This window comes from Perca fluviatilis, chromosome 17, assembly GCF_010015445.1.
Source record: "Perca fluviatilis chromosome 17, GENO_Pfluv_1.0, whole genome shotgun sequence".
NCBI classification, from domain to species: domain Eukaryota; kingdom Metazoa; phylum Chordata; class Actinopteri; order Perciformes; family Percidae; genus Perca; species Perca fluviatilis.
Genome location: NC_053128.1, coordinates 34063733 through 34081057, shown reverse-complemented (window position 1 = coordinate 34081057; position 17325 = coordinate 34063733). Strand labels below are relative to the sequence as shown.

Below are 17325 nucleotides of genomic sequence, written 5' to 3'. Positions count from 1 at the left end.
TAGACTCCCATTCATTTAGCATCTAGCTCCATAGACTCCCATTCATTCAGCATCTAGCTCCATAGAGTCCCATTCATTTAGCATCTAGCTCCATAGACTCCCATTCATTTAGCATCTAGCTCCATAGAGTCCCATTCATTTAGCCGTCTAGCTCCATAGACTCCCATTCATTTAGCCGTCTAGCTCCATAGAGTCCCATTCATTTAGCCGTCTAGCTCCATAGAGTCCCATTCATTCAGCATCTAGCTCCATAGACTCCCATTCATTTAGCCGTCTAGCTCCATAGAGTCCCATTCATTTAGCATCTAGCTCCATAGAGTCCCATTCATTTAGCCGTCTAGCTCCATAGAGTCCCATTCATTCAGCATCTAGCTCCATAGACTCCCATTCATTCAGCATCTAGCTCCATAGACTCCCATTCATTTAGCCGTCTAGCTCCATAGACTCCCATTCATTTAGCCGTCTAGCTCCATAGAGTCCCATTCATTTAGCATCTAGCTCCATAGAGTCCCATTCATTTAGCATCTAGCTCCATAGACTCCCATTCATTTAGCATCTAGCTCCATAGACTCCCATTCATTTAGCATCTAGCTCCATAGACTCCCATTCATTTAGCATCTAGCTCCATAGACTCCCATTCATTTAGCCGTCTAGCTCCATAGACTCCCATTCATTTAGCATCTAGCTCTATAGAGTCCCATTCATTTAGCATCTAGCTCCATAGAGTCCCATTCATTTAGCATCTAGCTCTATAGAGTCCCATTCATTTAGCATCTAGCTCCATAGAGTCCCATTCATTTAGCATCTAGCTCCATAGAGTCCCATTCATTTAGCATCTAGCTCCATAGACTCCCATTCATTTAGCATCTAGCTCCATAGAGTCCCATTCATTTGGCATCTAGCTCCATAGAGTCCCATTCATTTAGCATCTAGCTCCATAGAGTCCCATTCATTTAGCCGTCTAGCTCCATAGACTCCCATTCATTTAGCATCTAGCTCCATAGAGTCCCATTCATTTAGCATCTAGCTCCATAGAGTCCCATTCATTTAGCGTCTAGCTCCATAGAGTCCCATTCATTTAGCATCTAGCTCCATAGAGTCCCATTCATTTAGCCGTCTAGCTCGATAGGGTCCCATTCATTTAGCATCTAGCTCCATAGAGTCCCATTCATTTAGCCGTCTAGCTCGATAGGGTCCCATTCATTTAGCATCTAGCTCCATAGAGTCCCATTCATTTAGCCGTCTAGCTCGATAGGGTCCCATTCATTTAGCATCTAGCTCCATAGAGTCCCATTCATTTAGCCGTCTAGCTCCATAGACTCCCATTCATTTAGCATCTAGCTCCATAGAGTCCCATTCATTTAGCATCTAGCTGCATAGACTCCCATTCATTTAGCATCTAGCTCCATAGACTCCCATTCATTTAGCATCTAGCTGCATAGACTCCCATTCATTTAGCATCTAGCTGCATAGACTCCCATTCATTTAGCCGTCTAGCTCCATAGACTCCCATTCATTTAGCATCTAGCTGCATAGACTCCCATTCATTTAGCATCTAGCTGCATAGACTCCCATTCATTTAGCCGTCTAGCTCCATAGACTCCCATTCATTTTGCACTGGACCGCGATCACCCCCAGTGGAACTCTGGTGGAACTGCAACCAAAATTTGGTACAATGGGGCTGAATAGGGAGTGGAACGGCTTTCCGTAGACCGGCTTTGGTGGGACTGAACCAAACCGCTTCAAGTCTTGCTAGTCCAGCTAAAATAGGCTAAGCTAAGCTAGCTAAGCTAGGCTAACCACACATCCTGCTCTGTACCAACACAGACAGACTGATATCCATCTGAACATCTCACTCTGAGAGAAAGACAATTAACTAAACTTCTGCATGAGAGGCACAAACTAAACTAAGGCTAATTCAACATCCGTGTGTGTATGTACATGTGTGCGAACTTACGTGTGCGTATGTGTGTGTGTGTGTGTGTGTGTGTGCATGAGTGTATACGTACGTGTGCGTACTTAAGTATGCGTATGTGTCCGTGATTGTGCGCGTACGTGTGTGTGTCTGTGTGTGTGCACGTGTGTGTGCACGTGTGTGTTTGCGCGTCTGCATGTGTGTGTGTGTGTGTGTGTGTGTGTGTGCAGTAATCTTAATGTGTAAAGTAACTAGTAACTAAAGGTGTCTGATTAATGTAGTGGAGTAAAAAGTACAATATTTATAATATCCGTCGCCTTTTACTTTTACTGCTGTAATCTGAATACTTCTTCCAAAAGTATATTATTGTAACTCAATGCTTGGCTGTTGTCTGGTAAAGAACTGTTTAGCTTTGTACAATGCCATTTATGTTTGAAAAGAAATTTGAAACTTTAATAAAGTTTCATATAAAAAATTAAGAAGCACACAAACCACACACAGGAGACAGAGGGCAACTTAGCTTAAAAATAATCATAAAAGTATTCTGGAGCAAAGAACTGAGGCTAAAACAATCACTAAGAGTCAACTTAATGAAGCTAACGGACAAACCGACATTTCAAAGTGATTAAAAAAAAGGTACAAGCAGCATGCTAACATCTTTAGCATCTGTCTATGGAAATTTGCGTTAGCCGCGTTAGCATTAGCCGTTAGCTTGTTAACTTTACTAACCGCCAGACTGTGGATGTGAAGAGTTTTTCCTGCAGAAACTGGACTCCCTCTCGGCTGCTGATCTTCTCCAGGTTGGGAGGCAGGAGAAGTCCGTATTCATCCCGCGCTGTAAGTTCATATTAGTTTACTTTCTTTAAAAGAGTTTCTTCTTTAGCTAACTGAAGAGACTTTACGATCCAGCTCCGTCTGAACCAGCAGCGCGAAAACGGACACAGAGGCTGCTGCTCCTGATTGGCTGACTGATACTACTACTGACTCATGATTGGATACTGGTTGCTAGGTAGAAAACGTTTGGTAATGTCAGTTAAGGGATAAATATTTAAACTGACAGATATCAGCATTAAACTTTCCCAGCTGATTACTTAAATTAAGACAGTTATTTTTTTAAATGTTGTCTTTAAATATGCAAATGAGGCGGCTGTGTGTGATGCTGACTTGTGACGCACACACGTGTATGCGGGTGCGTGTGTGTGTCTGTCTGTGTATATGTGTTTGTGTGTGTGTGTGCGTGTGTGTGTGCGTCTGCGTACGTGAGCGTGCGTCTGTGTATGTGTGTGTGCGTGTGCGTCTGCGTGTGTGTGTGTGTGTGTGTGTGTGTGTGTGTGTGCGCGCGTGTGTACGTGTGTGTGCGTGTATGTGTGTGTGTGTGTGTGTGTGTGTGTGTGTTTCTTGTGTACGTGTGTGTGCGTCTGTGTGTTTGTGTGTGTGTGTGTGTGTGTCTGCGCGTCTGTGTGTGTGTGTGTGTGTGTTTGTGTGTTTTGTGTGCATAAATCTTAACGTGTAAAGCAGTGGTTCTCAACCTTTTTTGTGCCAGCGCCCCCCTATCCATTATCCAGGTCCCTACCGCCCCCCATCAAATATTATGTAGGCTAATTGCCCTGGATATTAATGATTACGCCCTAATATAGGCCTATTATTGTCGTTACTATTGTTATTAAAAATGATCAATAAATCAAATCATTGAATGACAACACATGTATTAGTTTCCCAGGTATCAAAAAAGCCATGTGAATAGAAATATTTACAGTTGTTTTTTTTTAAATGCAACCATTTGACATTCAAATTAAATAACAGCAGCCAATCAGAACTACTAGATATGTAACATTCAAACTATAATTAGGTATTATCAAAAGGCCTGCTGCATGGTGTGAACCTCAGCACCTTTATAAGATGACTATAATTTGAATGTCCTTTTTTGTTGTGAAGTGACCTTGGGTGTCATGAAAGGCTTTTAAATAAAATGTATTATTATTATTATTATTATTACAAACACTAACAGTAGCCAATCAGAAACAGCTAGCAATTTAACATTCAAATCTATTTTTCATTTAAATTGTTCCAACGGAAAACAAGCTTGCACTTATCATGGGGTAAAAGCAGGATTACACACGCACACACACACACACCACACACACACACACACACACACACACACACACACACACACACACAAAAACAAGGTTTTCATTTTGGTGATGACAAACGAGCACCCCTACGCCGAATGGAAATAAGTTTACAACCTTGAAAATTTAGTGAGAGCCCTTTGTTGATGCTTAGAAGAGTATAAGTTAGAAGAGTCTAGGTTAGAAGAGTCTAGGATTGAAGAGTCTAGGATTGAAGAGTCTAGGTTTGAAGAGTCTAGGTTTGAAGAGTCTAGGTTTGAAGAGTCTAGGTTAGAAGAGTCTAGGATTGAAGAGTCTAGGTTTGAATGTCTAGGTTTGCTATCGCCTGTCTTGCGATTAAATAGCAGAAAAAAACGTTTGGAGAAGCGCAACCCCACATCGCGCTGCGTTTTGAGGAGGTGGAGTCCCGTACAGTAAACAGCGACATCTCTGCCTCTATCGCTTCAACAAGAAAGTTTTAAAACAGCAAACACAAGCCCTGAATTGCCCGGGAGTTTGGGGGACAGCTAAATGTTTGCCAAACAACAAAGCACAGTCGTCACATCTCGTCAAAAAAAAAAAAAAAATCTGTCGCTCGTCTCTTTCTCTTTTCTTGCGTAAATTGACGCTGCCTTCAGGTACAGTAGGAAACGTTGGGTTCTATAAAAGATCTGACGAAAACTGTTACTGTGAAATATAAAGTCTACTTGTGCTACATTGGGGGGATTAAAGAATACATCAGGACGTCGCACCACCCCGCGGCGAATCGCATTTCTTTCTGAACGCAGCTTCACGCTGAAATACGGAGCTCATTTAAGACGATGCTCTGACTTCCCGTTTCCTTGAAGGCAGCACGGAGCTGCGCCGAACAATGATCCACCGTCTCGTCCAGTTGCAGGCCGTGAACTGGCAGGTTTTAATGTTGCAGAAAACTGTTTTTGCAAGTAGTTTAAGTGTAAACATGTATTGTTATTGTGAATCTTTGGTTTAAACTAGCTTTCAAACAAACGCCCCCCAAGGGCACCTCAACGCCCCGCTTTCCAAAATATTGCTTCTGACGCCCCCCATCATCTTCTGAACGCCCCCTGGGGGGCGGTACCGCCCCCGTTGAGAAACACTGGTGTAAAGTAACTAGTAACCAGAGATGGCAAAAGTACTCACTTCCCGTACTTAAGTAGAAGTACAGATACTTGTGTTAAAAAATACTCTGGTAAAAGTAGAAGTACTGATTTAATTTCTTTACTTAAGTAAAAGTAACAAAGTACAGGCTTTGAAATGTACTTAAAGTATAAAAGTAAAAGTAGCCATACGTAACAACCACTTTTTTGCTATACGCTACCTGGACCACACACGTTACTAGAGTGCAAGCTGAGAAACTTCAGTGGACATAAAAACCAGGCTCTTTATATGCCATTGTCTACATTTTAAATGGATGTCTGCCAAACATCACATATATGATTATTGTTACAGAGACTGGGACTCCAACTTCATAAGATTCTGACTGAGTAGCAAGATATGAATTCAATTGTGATTCTGTGAGAATTCACAGATCAAGTTTCTCTTTTTTTATTCGTCCCCTTAACATGTAAAGGAATCTACATGTGTGTGTGTGTGCTCAAATATAAAAAGAAAATAAAGGATACAATATGAATTACTAAACAGATTAATTAAGAAGTTCCCCATACTTTTAGAGTTACACAGCACATTGGCCAGGAGTCATACTTGATGCCTCCTAGCGTATCTCAAACATCTCTCTCAGATAAGGCCAGGGATGATTGGGAATGTCTTGCTGCTTGTCTGCCTAATCTCTGGGATCTCTGTTTTCTTCATTTTCAATAATGTCGCCGTCCATACTACTAGTGCTAACGTTACCACCATCAAGCTGCAATTATTTGCCGCAAATGAATGCAGAATGCGGCCGAATCTGTCGAGTCGTCTTGTAGTGGTGCGTTACATGCATACAACGTAGTATCCAATTAGATTGAATTCGGTAGCCTATTGATGACACGAAAAATAATAACGGTAACTCCAGTGAAATTATTTGAAACGTGTTAGTGAGGACTAGATTAGGACCGTATTTAAAGCTGATGCTGGTTTCCAACTACGCATATATTGTTGACATATAACAGAAAAAGACTTAATATTAAGGTCTGAATGGAACCCATTTAGGCTACCTATGCGCATTAATACATAGAGGCAGGAAGAAATGCTTTAAACCAGCATTTATTAATTAGCCTATTATTGCAGAGATGGGGTTTGGGGCTGGGTCCGTGGGACTGTTTCTGGGGGTTAAATTTTTTATTCGACCTACCTTTTGTCTTCTGCATTCTCCTTACCTTGTTCTTCCCTCAGACTCATCCCCCAGAAACAGTCCCACTGACTCAGCCCCAAACCCCATCTCTGTAATAATAATAATACTGGTTTAATACACTCAATAATCAATACTGGTTTAAAAGCACTTCTTCTTGCCTCTAGTATTAATTCTCATGGGTAGCCTAAATGGGTTCCATTCAGACCTTTACATTAAGTCTTTTTACTTTACATTTTCACCTGGCTATACCCAATGTTTAGATCTGTTGTGCTATTTATGCAAATTACCAAATACGTAATTATATTATGATCCGTTTATCCGTTTATTATGAATGCTATAACGCAGCTAATATTACGGAACGTTATACCTCTTACATGGGAAACTACTGGTACATATTAGCTTTCATTTAACGTTGCTAGTAAACCTAAAAAGGTGCAGTTACCATCCATACTAAATACAGGCTCAGTGTGACCACCAACCGGGTCAGACAGACAGGTCAGAGAGAGACAGGCTCAGTGACCACCAACTGGGTCAGACAGAGATGCACTTCCTCCTCCACTGGGAAAAGTATCTTCACTAAAGAGATTTACACCTTGGAAAAATAGCCCAAAACATAAAACTTCCCAAAGTTAACACCAGAAGAGAAGCTGATAGTTCTAGGAGAGGGGACAGCAGCTCTACTGACAGCTAAACATGGATCTGCCTGCCACAGCCTGAGGGACTCACAACCACTTAGGATCCCAAAATTACAGATTGGTTTAGTATTTTATAGTAATTATAGTAGAATAGTATATATGTGACACCCACATATTTAATATATGACATGTAGCTAGGCTATGGATTTCTGTAAACTGCTGAGAGAGAGAGAGAGAGAGAGATAGAGAGTCAGTCTGATTACCTCCGCTGTCTGAAAACTCCTGTTTTCTGAACGATAGTTGACACATCAACGTACTATGTGAAGACATTTCATCATCTGCTGTCTTAGTGTGTAATCCCCTGTGTCTTCTTGCTGATAACAACTGTTTTCGTTTTCTTTGAGGTGATTTTCGACCGTTTTCGACGCACTTCCTTGACATTCTGAACTACCGCGGAAATGTAGAGCGCATCATCGGACCATTCTAAGCGAATCACGTTGTCAGAAATTGGCATCAGCCAATGAGATTGCGCTTTTAGAATCAAATAACCCCTCTTGACTTTCAAGATTGGATGCTGATGAAAAGGAAATGACCATATTTGGTATATGAGATGACAGGGGGCAGACAGCGATCACCGGGAAAAAGTGTGGGTGTTAAACCACATCCCCACGGGTGCGCACCCCTGGTCAGCGCATTTTCCGGACATTACCCCGTTGTACAAAACTAAAGTAACGAGCCAATTTTTAAAATGTAAGGGAGTAGGAAAGTACCGAGTATTTGTGTTAAAAATGTAAGGAGTAAAAGTAAAAAGTCGCCACAAAAAAAAGTAGTAAAGTAAAGTAGAAATATCCGAAAAATCTACTTAAGTACAGTAACGAAGTATTTGTACTTCGTTACTTCCCATCTCTGCTAGTAACTAAAGTAACTAGTAACTAAAGCTGTAACAGATGAATGTAGTGGAGTAACTAAAGTAACTAGTAACTAAAGCTGTAACAGATGAATGTAGTAGAGTAACTAAAGTAACTAAAGCTGTAACAGATGAATGTAGTGGAGTAACTAAAGTAACTAGTTACTAAAGCTGTAACAGATGAATGTAGTGGAGTAACTAAAGTAACTAGTAACTAAAGCTGTAACAGATGAATGTAGTAGAGTAACTAAAGTAACTAAAGCTGTAACAGATGAATGTAGTGGAGTAACTAAAGTAACTAAAGCTGTAACAGATGAATGTAGTGGAGATAACATAAAGTAACTAGTAACTCAAAGCTGTAACAGATGAATGTAGTGGAGTAACTAAAGTAAACTAGTAACTAAAGCCGAAACAGATGAATGTAGTAGAGTAACTAAAGTAACTCAAAAGCTGTAACAGATGAATGTAGCGTAGAGTAACCAAAGTAACTAGTAACTAAAGCTGTAACAGATGAATGTAGTGGAGTAACTAAAGTAACTGTATAAAGCTGTAACAGATGAATGTAGTGGAGTAACTAAAGTAACTAGTAAACTAAAGCTGTAACAGATGAATGTAGTGGAGTAACTAAAGTAACTAGTAACTAAAGCTGTAACAGATGAATGTAGTGGAGTAACTAAAGTAATCTACTACCAAAGCTGTAACAGATGAATGTAGTGGAGTAACTAAAGTAACTAGTTATAAAGCTTGTAACAGATGAATGTAGTGGAGTAACTAAAGTAACTCTCAGTGTGCCAAGCGTAACAGATGAATGTAGTAAGTAATGCAAGTACTGTAACTAATGTAACCGAGTGAAAATTTTAGTCCCCCCCCTTCCTTGGGGGGGCCCCCCCCCACCCCCCCCACCCCCCCCCTTTATTTGTAAAACATTTAAAGGGTTTGAACCCAGGACAGGACAATATATATTATAGTAGCCGGAGTATAGTAGTTTAGTATAGTTATACAGTTATTTCTTAGCAGTAGGCCTAATACATAAGTGATGGAGAGATGAGAAAGTCGTTATAAATTTCAGCGTGGAAGGAAACGACAGCTGAGCACTACTGTGTCCCTCTGTGTTCATCGTCAGCAAAATTTAATTCGTCTTTGAGCTTCCATACTTTCCCCCTCCGACCATCAACAACGTCAAAAATGGATTGTGAAGATCAGAAGGAAAAGTTTGTTATCTCTCACCACACTCGAGTGTGCAGTAGACACTTTGTATCAGAGGACGTCGTTGAGCCGGGCTGAAGGGGTAGAAGGGAGGCTAAAGCCAGGCGCCCGTTCCTGTCTTGTTTCCCTGGAATAACTTCTCTCTGAAAAGTAAGACTTGGGGTACAGGAGCCGGATCAGCGCCAGACCAGAAAGGATGGAGACCGACAAAGTTGCTGGCACTCTTTGTGCCAACGATCATGATTATTGTTCAAGGCCGGACCTGCGTTTGTGGACTTGGTGGTCTCTGAGAATGAGAGTCTTCGGGATGAAGTTGCCCAGCTGAGGCAGCAGCTGGAGCAGCTGCTCACTCACGCATAGCGTTCGGGTTACAGCGATTTGGTGGCCCGGACACAGACATTCGTTTTTACACAAGGTATGTAAAGCTAGCTTTTTCCGTAATTTCATAGGCTATACTATTGTAATACCTAACTATTCAGGGCTTCGACATAGGCGTGATTCTGAAAGCGATACCAGCGCTACACACACACACACACACACACACACACACACACACACACGGCACATGTAACTGACTGGAAACCGTACCGATGATTATTTACAGCTGCTGCCGACCGATGAACAAACGCTACATTCGTTACTGTAATTAGCCTACAATAAACCCTCCATGGTTAAAAGGTAGCCTATATACTTAATACCCACCTACCTGTTTTACGAGGTAAACAGGCCTTTCTTTCTGCAAGCATTTTCCACCAATCAGGACACTGCATACTACAACAACGTTTCAGTAATCAAAGACTTTAACCATCACTCCTCAGTGAACTGTTCCCCTAATCTGAGATCATTTTCTAGTTAAGTAGCCTATCTAGTTAAGTCTAGAAAAAATTTTAGACCTTGGAAAAATGTAGTTGATGACCCCTGGTCTAGCTTTACCGCTACATTTTTTATGTTGCCTTGTTTATAGTGTTAGTGTGTTCAATTCAAAATGCATAATGCAGCCTACCATTTGTTTTCCTGTATGCACGTCCATTTGTCTAAGGTACAGGTTCACCTCTAACCATCTGTAGGCTTGTGAGCATGGTACAATACTAATAACTAGTAGATTTAATAAAAGCTTCCTATTTTCACTAGACCTGTTTTTTACAGATTTTCATCTTATGACCACCTGATGCGGTTTTGGCAGGTCATCGAACCATCACTGCAGTACATGGTTCGGGGGACCAGAACAAGAACTGCAGATGGTGACTCAGCAAGGCAAAGTACAGCCATGGTACAGACACAGGCTATACAGGCAGTAGATGAACTGTTCCTCTTCCTGAACTACCTTGCCCTTGGACTGAAGCAGAAGGACTTGGCCGACCGGTATGGGGTACACCAGTCTACTGTTAGCAGGATCATTCACACCTGGAGTAATTTTTTGTTTTGTGTTCTTGGCTCACAGCAAATTTGGATACCCCAAAACAAAATCAGTGAGCACTTGCCAGCAGAGTTCAAAGATTACCCAGACACTACAGTTATCCTGGACTGCACAGAGCTCAGATGCCAAACACCTTCCTCTCCTTTACTCCAGAGTGAAGTTTATTCCAGTTACAAGTCCCATTGTACACTGAAGGGGATGATTGGCATGGCCCCTCATGGTGCTGTAACCTTTGTTTCTCCCCTCTTTGCTGGCTCAGTCAGTGACAAGCAGATCCTTGTGGAGTCAGGACTATGTAAACTGCTCAGGCCGGATATGGCAATCATGGTGGACAGAGGCTTCCTGGTGGATGACTGTGTGCCTTGTAAAGTGTACAGGCCTGCATTCCTAGCCGGAAGACCTCAAATGCCAGCAAACGAGGTCAGGGAGACCCAGTCTATTGCACGCTTAGGGTGCATGTTGAGCGGCTAATTAGCTGGGTTGAAGGAGCACAAATTCTTTGATACAGTTATCCCCCTAAACATGTTTGGAAATATTAACCAGCTGTATGTAGTCGCGATGCCTCCTATTAAATTACCAGAATGGTCCACTTTGTAAAAGCCTGGTCTAAGTAGAGGTGTCAATATGTTTGTGGCGTGGTACTGTGGAGGGCAGAGCATTCAAAGAATATAGTTATTGTTGTTGTTATAGTTGTTAATGTTATTGTTTGTTAAAACCGTTACTGTATATAAAACACAGTTGATGTCCGTTCCACATATAATTTTGCTACAGTGAAATTAAAAAAATAAAATGATACCACAGCCTTTCTTTAGGGATCTCACAAAATGTGTATTTTACTGTGGTCATTACAAAGCAGCACTTACACAATACTGTGTTTAGATACAAATAAATAATCTCAGAACAAATGAACATAAGAAAATATGTAATTGAAGGTGACATGTTCTACAGTCAACAATTTAAATACATTTCAGTCAGATTAATAAAGTATCTCTATCTATGCAGGCCTGATCTTCATTTTACTTATGGCTATTTAGGAGTTGTGTATGGATGATCAAATTAACACTAAAACCTAAAATAAATACTAACTGATTAAAACTGATTGAAATAAGTAATGTCAATGGCATGGTTTTTTTCAAGCCAAAAGCATAGGTTAGATAAAAGTAAAAATAGAAGAAATCAACCTTTTTTCATTGTTTTCATGATTCTGCCATCCCTGTATATTCTTTGAATGAACATGTCATCTTCTGCATAGACAACAAAATCACACCATTCCAGACCAGTAATGAGCAGTTGTCCCTGTACCTGCCAGTAGTACGTGTGAGATGGTTTTAGCTGTAGCACTCCATCGGAGACCCTAAGGTACGTACAGTCTACATAGCTTCTCACATTAGGACACTTCACCTCCAGCAGTCCAAACGCAGGCTCGGCATTCGGGTCGTATACCAACCCATCTGGTGATGACCCGAGCCATGGTGCATCTGGGTGGATGATGAAACCGCAAGGATAGTGGTTTACATCCTTAACAAGGTAGTACTCTTCTACAGCCTTGGACTCCATCTGAAGACCCTCTTCATTTCTCGGGTCTGATAACCTGGCCAGTAAAATCCTGAGTGCCAGGTTCTCCGGCTGAGGACTGTCCTCTCACATGGCAAACCTCTAGAAATGCATGAACACACACACACTTGGTCTAAGTATTTAAACAACATCTTAAACAATGTAATGACTATCAATAAAAAGATTATACATACCTGAATCTAGAGGAAGTCACTCGTTGTCTTTTCTTAGAAGGTGCCATTCCTTCAGTGTGCTCTGTTGTCTTGTGCTTCTGAAGTTGGTGCGCCATGATCTCTGATGTTTGAAGAGATTTCTATGTGCAGCTGCTGATGGTAGTTAAGCACAAAACAACACCGGAGGGCCCCAAAGAGTAACCATCAAAGAGGTAAGGATGGTCGTGGTGTGTCAGTCGCATGTAGATATGTCATTGGTGGAGTCCATGCTGGAAGATGGTAGGAGAGAACACTACCTTCTTGGACTTTTCCAAAGGCACTGTCTACTAATGGTACACCCTGCTATTCCCATGGTTGTTATTAGTGGAGCGGTTTCCTTGGCATGCCTTGGTAGATGTCTTCCAACCAAGGACTGACAATGTCTGGAAGGTCACAGGTCAGGTTACAGGCTCCTTGTTCCCCCCCCGGCCCCTCCCCCCCTCCCCGTCGTCCTCGTTTTTTCTTTCTGTGTTTAACAACAACAAACTCAGCTAACAGGGAGACAGAAGAATGAACACCCTTGTGTTCTGTAGCTTCACGCTTGCAGTGTGTGTGTGGACAGACACAGCAGACACAGCAGAAGAGCAGAAAACAGAACTAAGACCTGGCCCAGCAACTCTTCTCTCCTTGGGCTGAGCTGACAACACTACCATATCATTTGTTGACCTCAGGCTTGAAACCCTGTAAGCAAATGTACAATAACTTATTAAGGACGCATGTAGCCTTATGTGCCAACTCCGTTGAGAGGAGAAAAAATTATGGAAGCGTTATAAAACAAACAATACCTGGGTCCTGGTTTGTGCCATTGTTGCTTAGACCCTGTCACAGCTGTAAGTAGGGGACAGCTATTGCCCCTGTTGGCTGTAATGTGAGGTTTGGTACAGCAATGCTGCAATATGATTGCATACGCAAGCCCTGCCACACATGAGCACTGGTATGCCAGCAGTTCAACAGGCTTAGAGTCTTTGGAGAGGAACAATCTGTAAAATAAATGTATACAAGTTGGTAAAGTAACCTATTTGTTTGATGTTCTGGCATGTTAGTGTATAATATAACTAAAATACTGCATACATGTATTAACTCTACTGGAATTTAGTCACTGGTGTATTTGGGCTCTCCTGTGCCAGAAGCGGGTGAACTAATATCTTGATACTTATACTGCAATACATTCATTACTAAAATGCATTTTTTTACAACACTGAACCTGCCCTCCATTTTTCCTACACTTAAGTTGTGTGGTCGCTTCTCTTTCCTCTCATTGACCTGGAAGCAGCTTGCCCCTCACAGACACCTCTCCTAAGTCGCTCTTAACAGAAACATATCAACGACGTAACGGTATAACGTTAGCTTACGCCAGCTATAATAACAACATAGCTTTAATACACTATTTTTATGACTGCCAGCCTGTTTATCTCAAAGAGCAGGAGCTCACATACATTTCACTGCTAATATGTGATTCAGCATGATTATATTATATTGTTCGATGTTAGCGTACATTATAAACGTTAACGTCATTGCTATGTACACGCTTCTCGCGAAACCTCAGTTAACGTTAGATTAACGGTTACATTGTACACTTACCTTCATAGTCATGAATATAGCTGGTTATGTACAGCTTAAATCCTTTTCTTTTGCTTGATGCCGTGGTTGAGTAAGCCTTAATAAGACGGTGTACATCGTTGATAGTGACAAGGGGTAAGTCTTGAAGGCAACGAGTGTAGAAAGTCATTGTTTTGGTTTTGCCGGCTCTGACAGAAAGCTCACCTGACGACAGACGACCGGAAGTGATTGGGCTGGCTTGTCCGTAACCAGGAAGTAACTGTGCATATAGCCTATTAGAATATGAATAGGAGCCTGACCAGAGAACGTCTGGCCTGGCTGGAATTTCCTCACTCACTATTGGCTGAAACCACTATTTTTAAAACAAGAAAAACCTCTCGTGATTGGTTGACAGGTCTGTCATGGGTTAGGCTATTGGTCAACCTGGGCCATTATTATAATAATAATTAAAAAAAAATATATATATATTTATTTATGTATTATATATATTTATTTCATATATGCTATGTTGTATATTCATGTCATGGTTATCCTAACTAAAATGATTTGCCAGGAACGTGCTGTTTATTCAAAGTGAGCTTTATTGACACAAAACACAAACGCAATCAGAAAAAAAACTGCGTACAAAGCATCGGAGACACAGCACACACAACAAATATCCCTCGCTCACGAGAAGCAGCACCGTCAAGCCCTCGCGGCCGCCTCGGAGCTGTAGGTAACCGGCAGCATTCGGTCGATTTAGCAAACGTCTGTGGTGCGTTGTCCGGTTGTATGGTGGCGCACTTCCAAATGTCCACCTCAGGCGCAGCCAGCACACTGTCTCGCTTCCAGCAGCTGTAAAATCAATCAATAAAGATAATCAGTACTGCGTGATATACCGCTTATGGACACAACACATCTATGAATGCACCTGAAAAATATTCACATTAACCAAACGGATCTAATCTTACCCTCTTTTCTTCTCTGCCTGCTTCTGCCCGCGATGCCACATCTGCTTGTTTCTACCTGACGCTCCTGCGTGCTGTCTCGTAGTTTACAGGCAGCTGGAAAACAATGAAATGAGAGTGGTATGAATAAAAAAACATAAGTCACAGTAAAATTAAACAAGGAAAGATGAAAAAGTAAAAATTACTTACACACAATGGCGTAATTAGCGTCATGTTAATCAGGACTTGCAGACAGCTCCGAGCAAATATAGGTCACAGCCTCGTTATGAGGCGAGGTTAGTCTGTAAAAAATATGTTTAAGATCGGTATCTATTAACGTATCTATGTCCTTATACAGACAAAATAATGAAGTTCATTTAATGAAAGCCTATTGTTTAAATCTTACCCTTGCTCCGGTTCGTAGCGCCTGCTACAGTTTGTCTCAGAGTTGTGAAGAAGGCGACTGCTTTCTGGAAATTACGAGACAAAAAAAATACACTTTTATAAAACAACTTGCCCGCTCAGCTCTGTAATGAATGGCGTTGAAAGCAGCCAGGTTGCCCAGACACACAGCTCTGTGCTGCTCGCGTTTAAACTTGCTGGGGTAAAACTCCCCCTGCTGCTACCATGATTTGCATTTGTATAGCTCACAGCATTTTCATTTATATGTGAAAGCCTCCCCTAGAATTAGAGGGAGGGGGGGTCATGGGGGGACAACTGCCAAGCAAGGCCCACGTCAATTTCCGACAATTCCCGGCAGTTTTCGGTGTTACCTGTAAATTGCCGTATACAGCCGTAAATCTGAAGTTCCACGACAATCTACAGTGCCGCATACTGACGAAAATCCCACTTTTCATGCAGTGACACAGACAGATTTAGAGTGTAAATATATACAGCTATTCATTTAAAATCAATTCATAAATCACCCACTCAAGCTGAGACTTCTAGTACTTCAGCTCCTGCTGTTCTGACTCTGTTGTCTCCTGCATCTTTCTAACTTCATCACGGATCTCCCTGAACTCTTTAACAATCTGTCTCATCTTCTGTTCACTGCTGTCAAACTCTTTGATGAATGAAGCTGCATGTTCTTTGAGTTTGTTCATTAAAGGACAATTCTGGCGTAAAATGAACCAAGTTGACCGTTCTCTGAGATCTGTTTTCTGTTTTCGAATGCGAATGATTCTCTAGCTTTAAACATGCTAGCACAAACTGCTGATTATCTTAGAACGCTTGTATTCAGGGCACAGTCAAGTAAAAACAAATCGCTAATAAGGGGCCCCTCAATTACCGCCGATCTTTCGTCAATTGACGAAAACGGGGCCTCGCCAAGTGTTATTGTACCAGGCAACCAAACACTACATTCCAAGCAGACACATTCAAAAACGAAATTTATGAAGTTACATTTAGTATTTTAGAACAAACGGCAAACTTATCAGCAAATTTTAACACAACTCAATTTACCGCTTTGCATCATGCGAATTAGCAAGCCAATGAGCCACGCTCTCTTTATTTTATCTGAGTCAGTTTGACAGTACATACATACATACATACATACATACATATATATATATATATATATACATACATACATATATATATATATGTATATGTATATATGTATATATATATACATATACACATATACATATATATATATATATATATATATAACATATACATATACATATATATATACATATAAATATATATATATATATATATATATATATATATATATATATATAGTAGAGCCGGGACTTTAACGCGTTAATTAAGATTAATTAAGTACAGACTTCAACGCGTTAATTAATTACACGTTAAACATTTTTTACGCATTTTGATCACACTTATTTTTGCACCGCGGGACGTTTCTCACTGGATGAGTTTGGGCGGAGCGATTCTACTGGAGCACCAACTAGCGTTCATGACTTCAGACCTTTTATATATGTCAATGCTTCAGACGACAACAAACCACAGAGAACATGAACCAAGAAGATGACGAGACCGCTTTGGTTGAACCCGTGGATGGGACATTTTGTTATCAAAAACGAACGGATGGAAGTGTCGATAAGAGCATGGTTGTGTGCAAGCTATGCAACGAGGAATTCACATATCAGCGCAGCACATCGAGCCTCAAGTATCACCTCAACGCTAAACATTTAGCAGCTAGCGTGGACGTTAGCCCGACTCCGAGTACAAGGACCCACACCCAACCTACACTCCACCAGATATCTGGTTTAAGGACCAGGGTAACTAGATTAAGGACAAGGGTAACTAGATTAAGGAGCAGGGTAACTAAGTCCACGTCGGAAAAAATAACCAACGGCCTGGCTCACTGGATTGCACTCGACTGTAGACCAAAAAAAATTACTTCTCACTGTTCTCAGGTCAAATATTTATGCAATTAAAATGCGATTAATTTCGATTAATTAATTACAAAGCCTCTAATTAATTAGATTAAGTTTTTTTAATTGAGTCCCGGCCCTAATATATATATATACAGTACAGGCCAAAAGTTTGGACACACCTTCTCATTCAATGTGTTTCTTTATTTTCATGACTATTACATTG

At 41.0% G+C, this 17325-nt stretch overlaps 1 protein-coding gene across 1 annotated transcript; it reads left to right on the top strand.

The window, feature by feature from the left end:
• The first annotated feature begins 9478 nt into the window (after nt 1-9478).
• On the top strand, nt 9479-10973 carry LOC120545096. Its single transcript, XM_039779086.1, has 2 exons — nt 9479-9500; nt 10232-10973. Exon 2 carries the CDS (start codon nt 10254-10256, stop codon nt 10971-10973), a length of 720 nt encoding a protein of 239 aa, XP_039635020.1. The 5' UTR covers nt 9479-9500; nt 10232-10253.
• The last annotated feature ends 6352 nt before the right edge of the window (nt 10974-17325 follow it).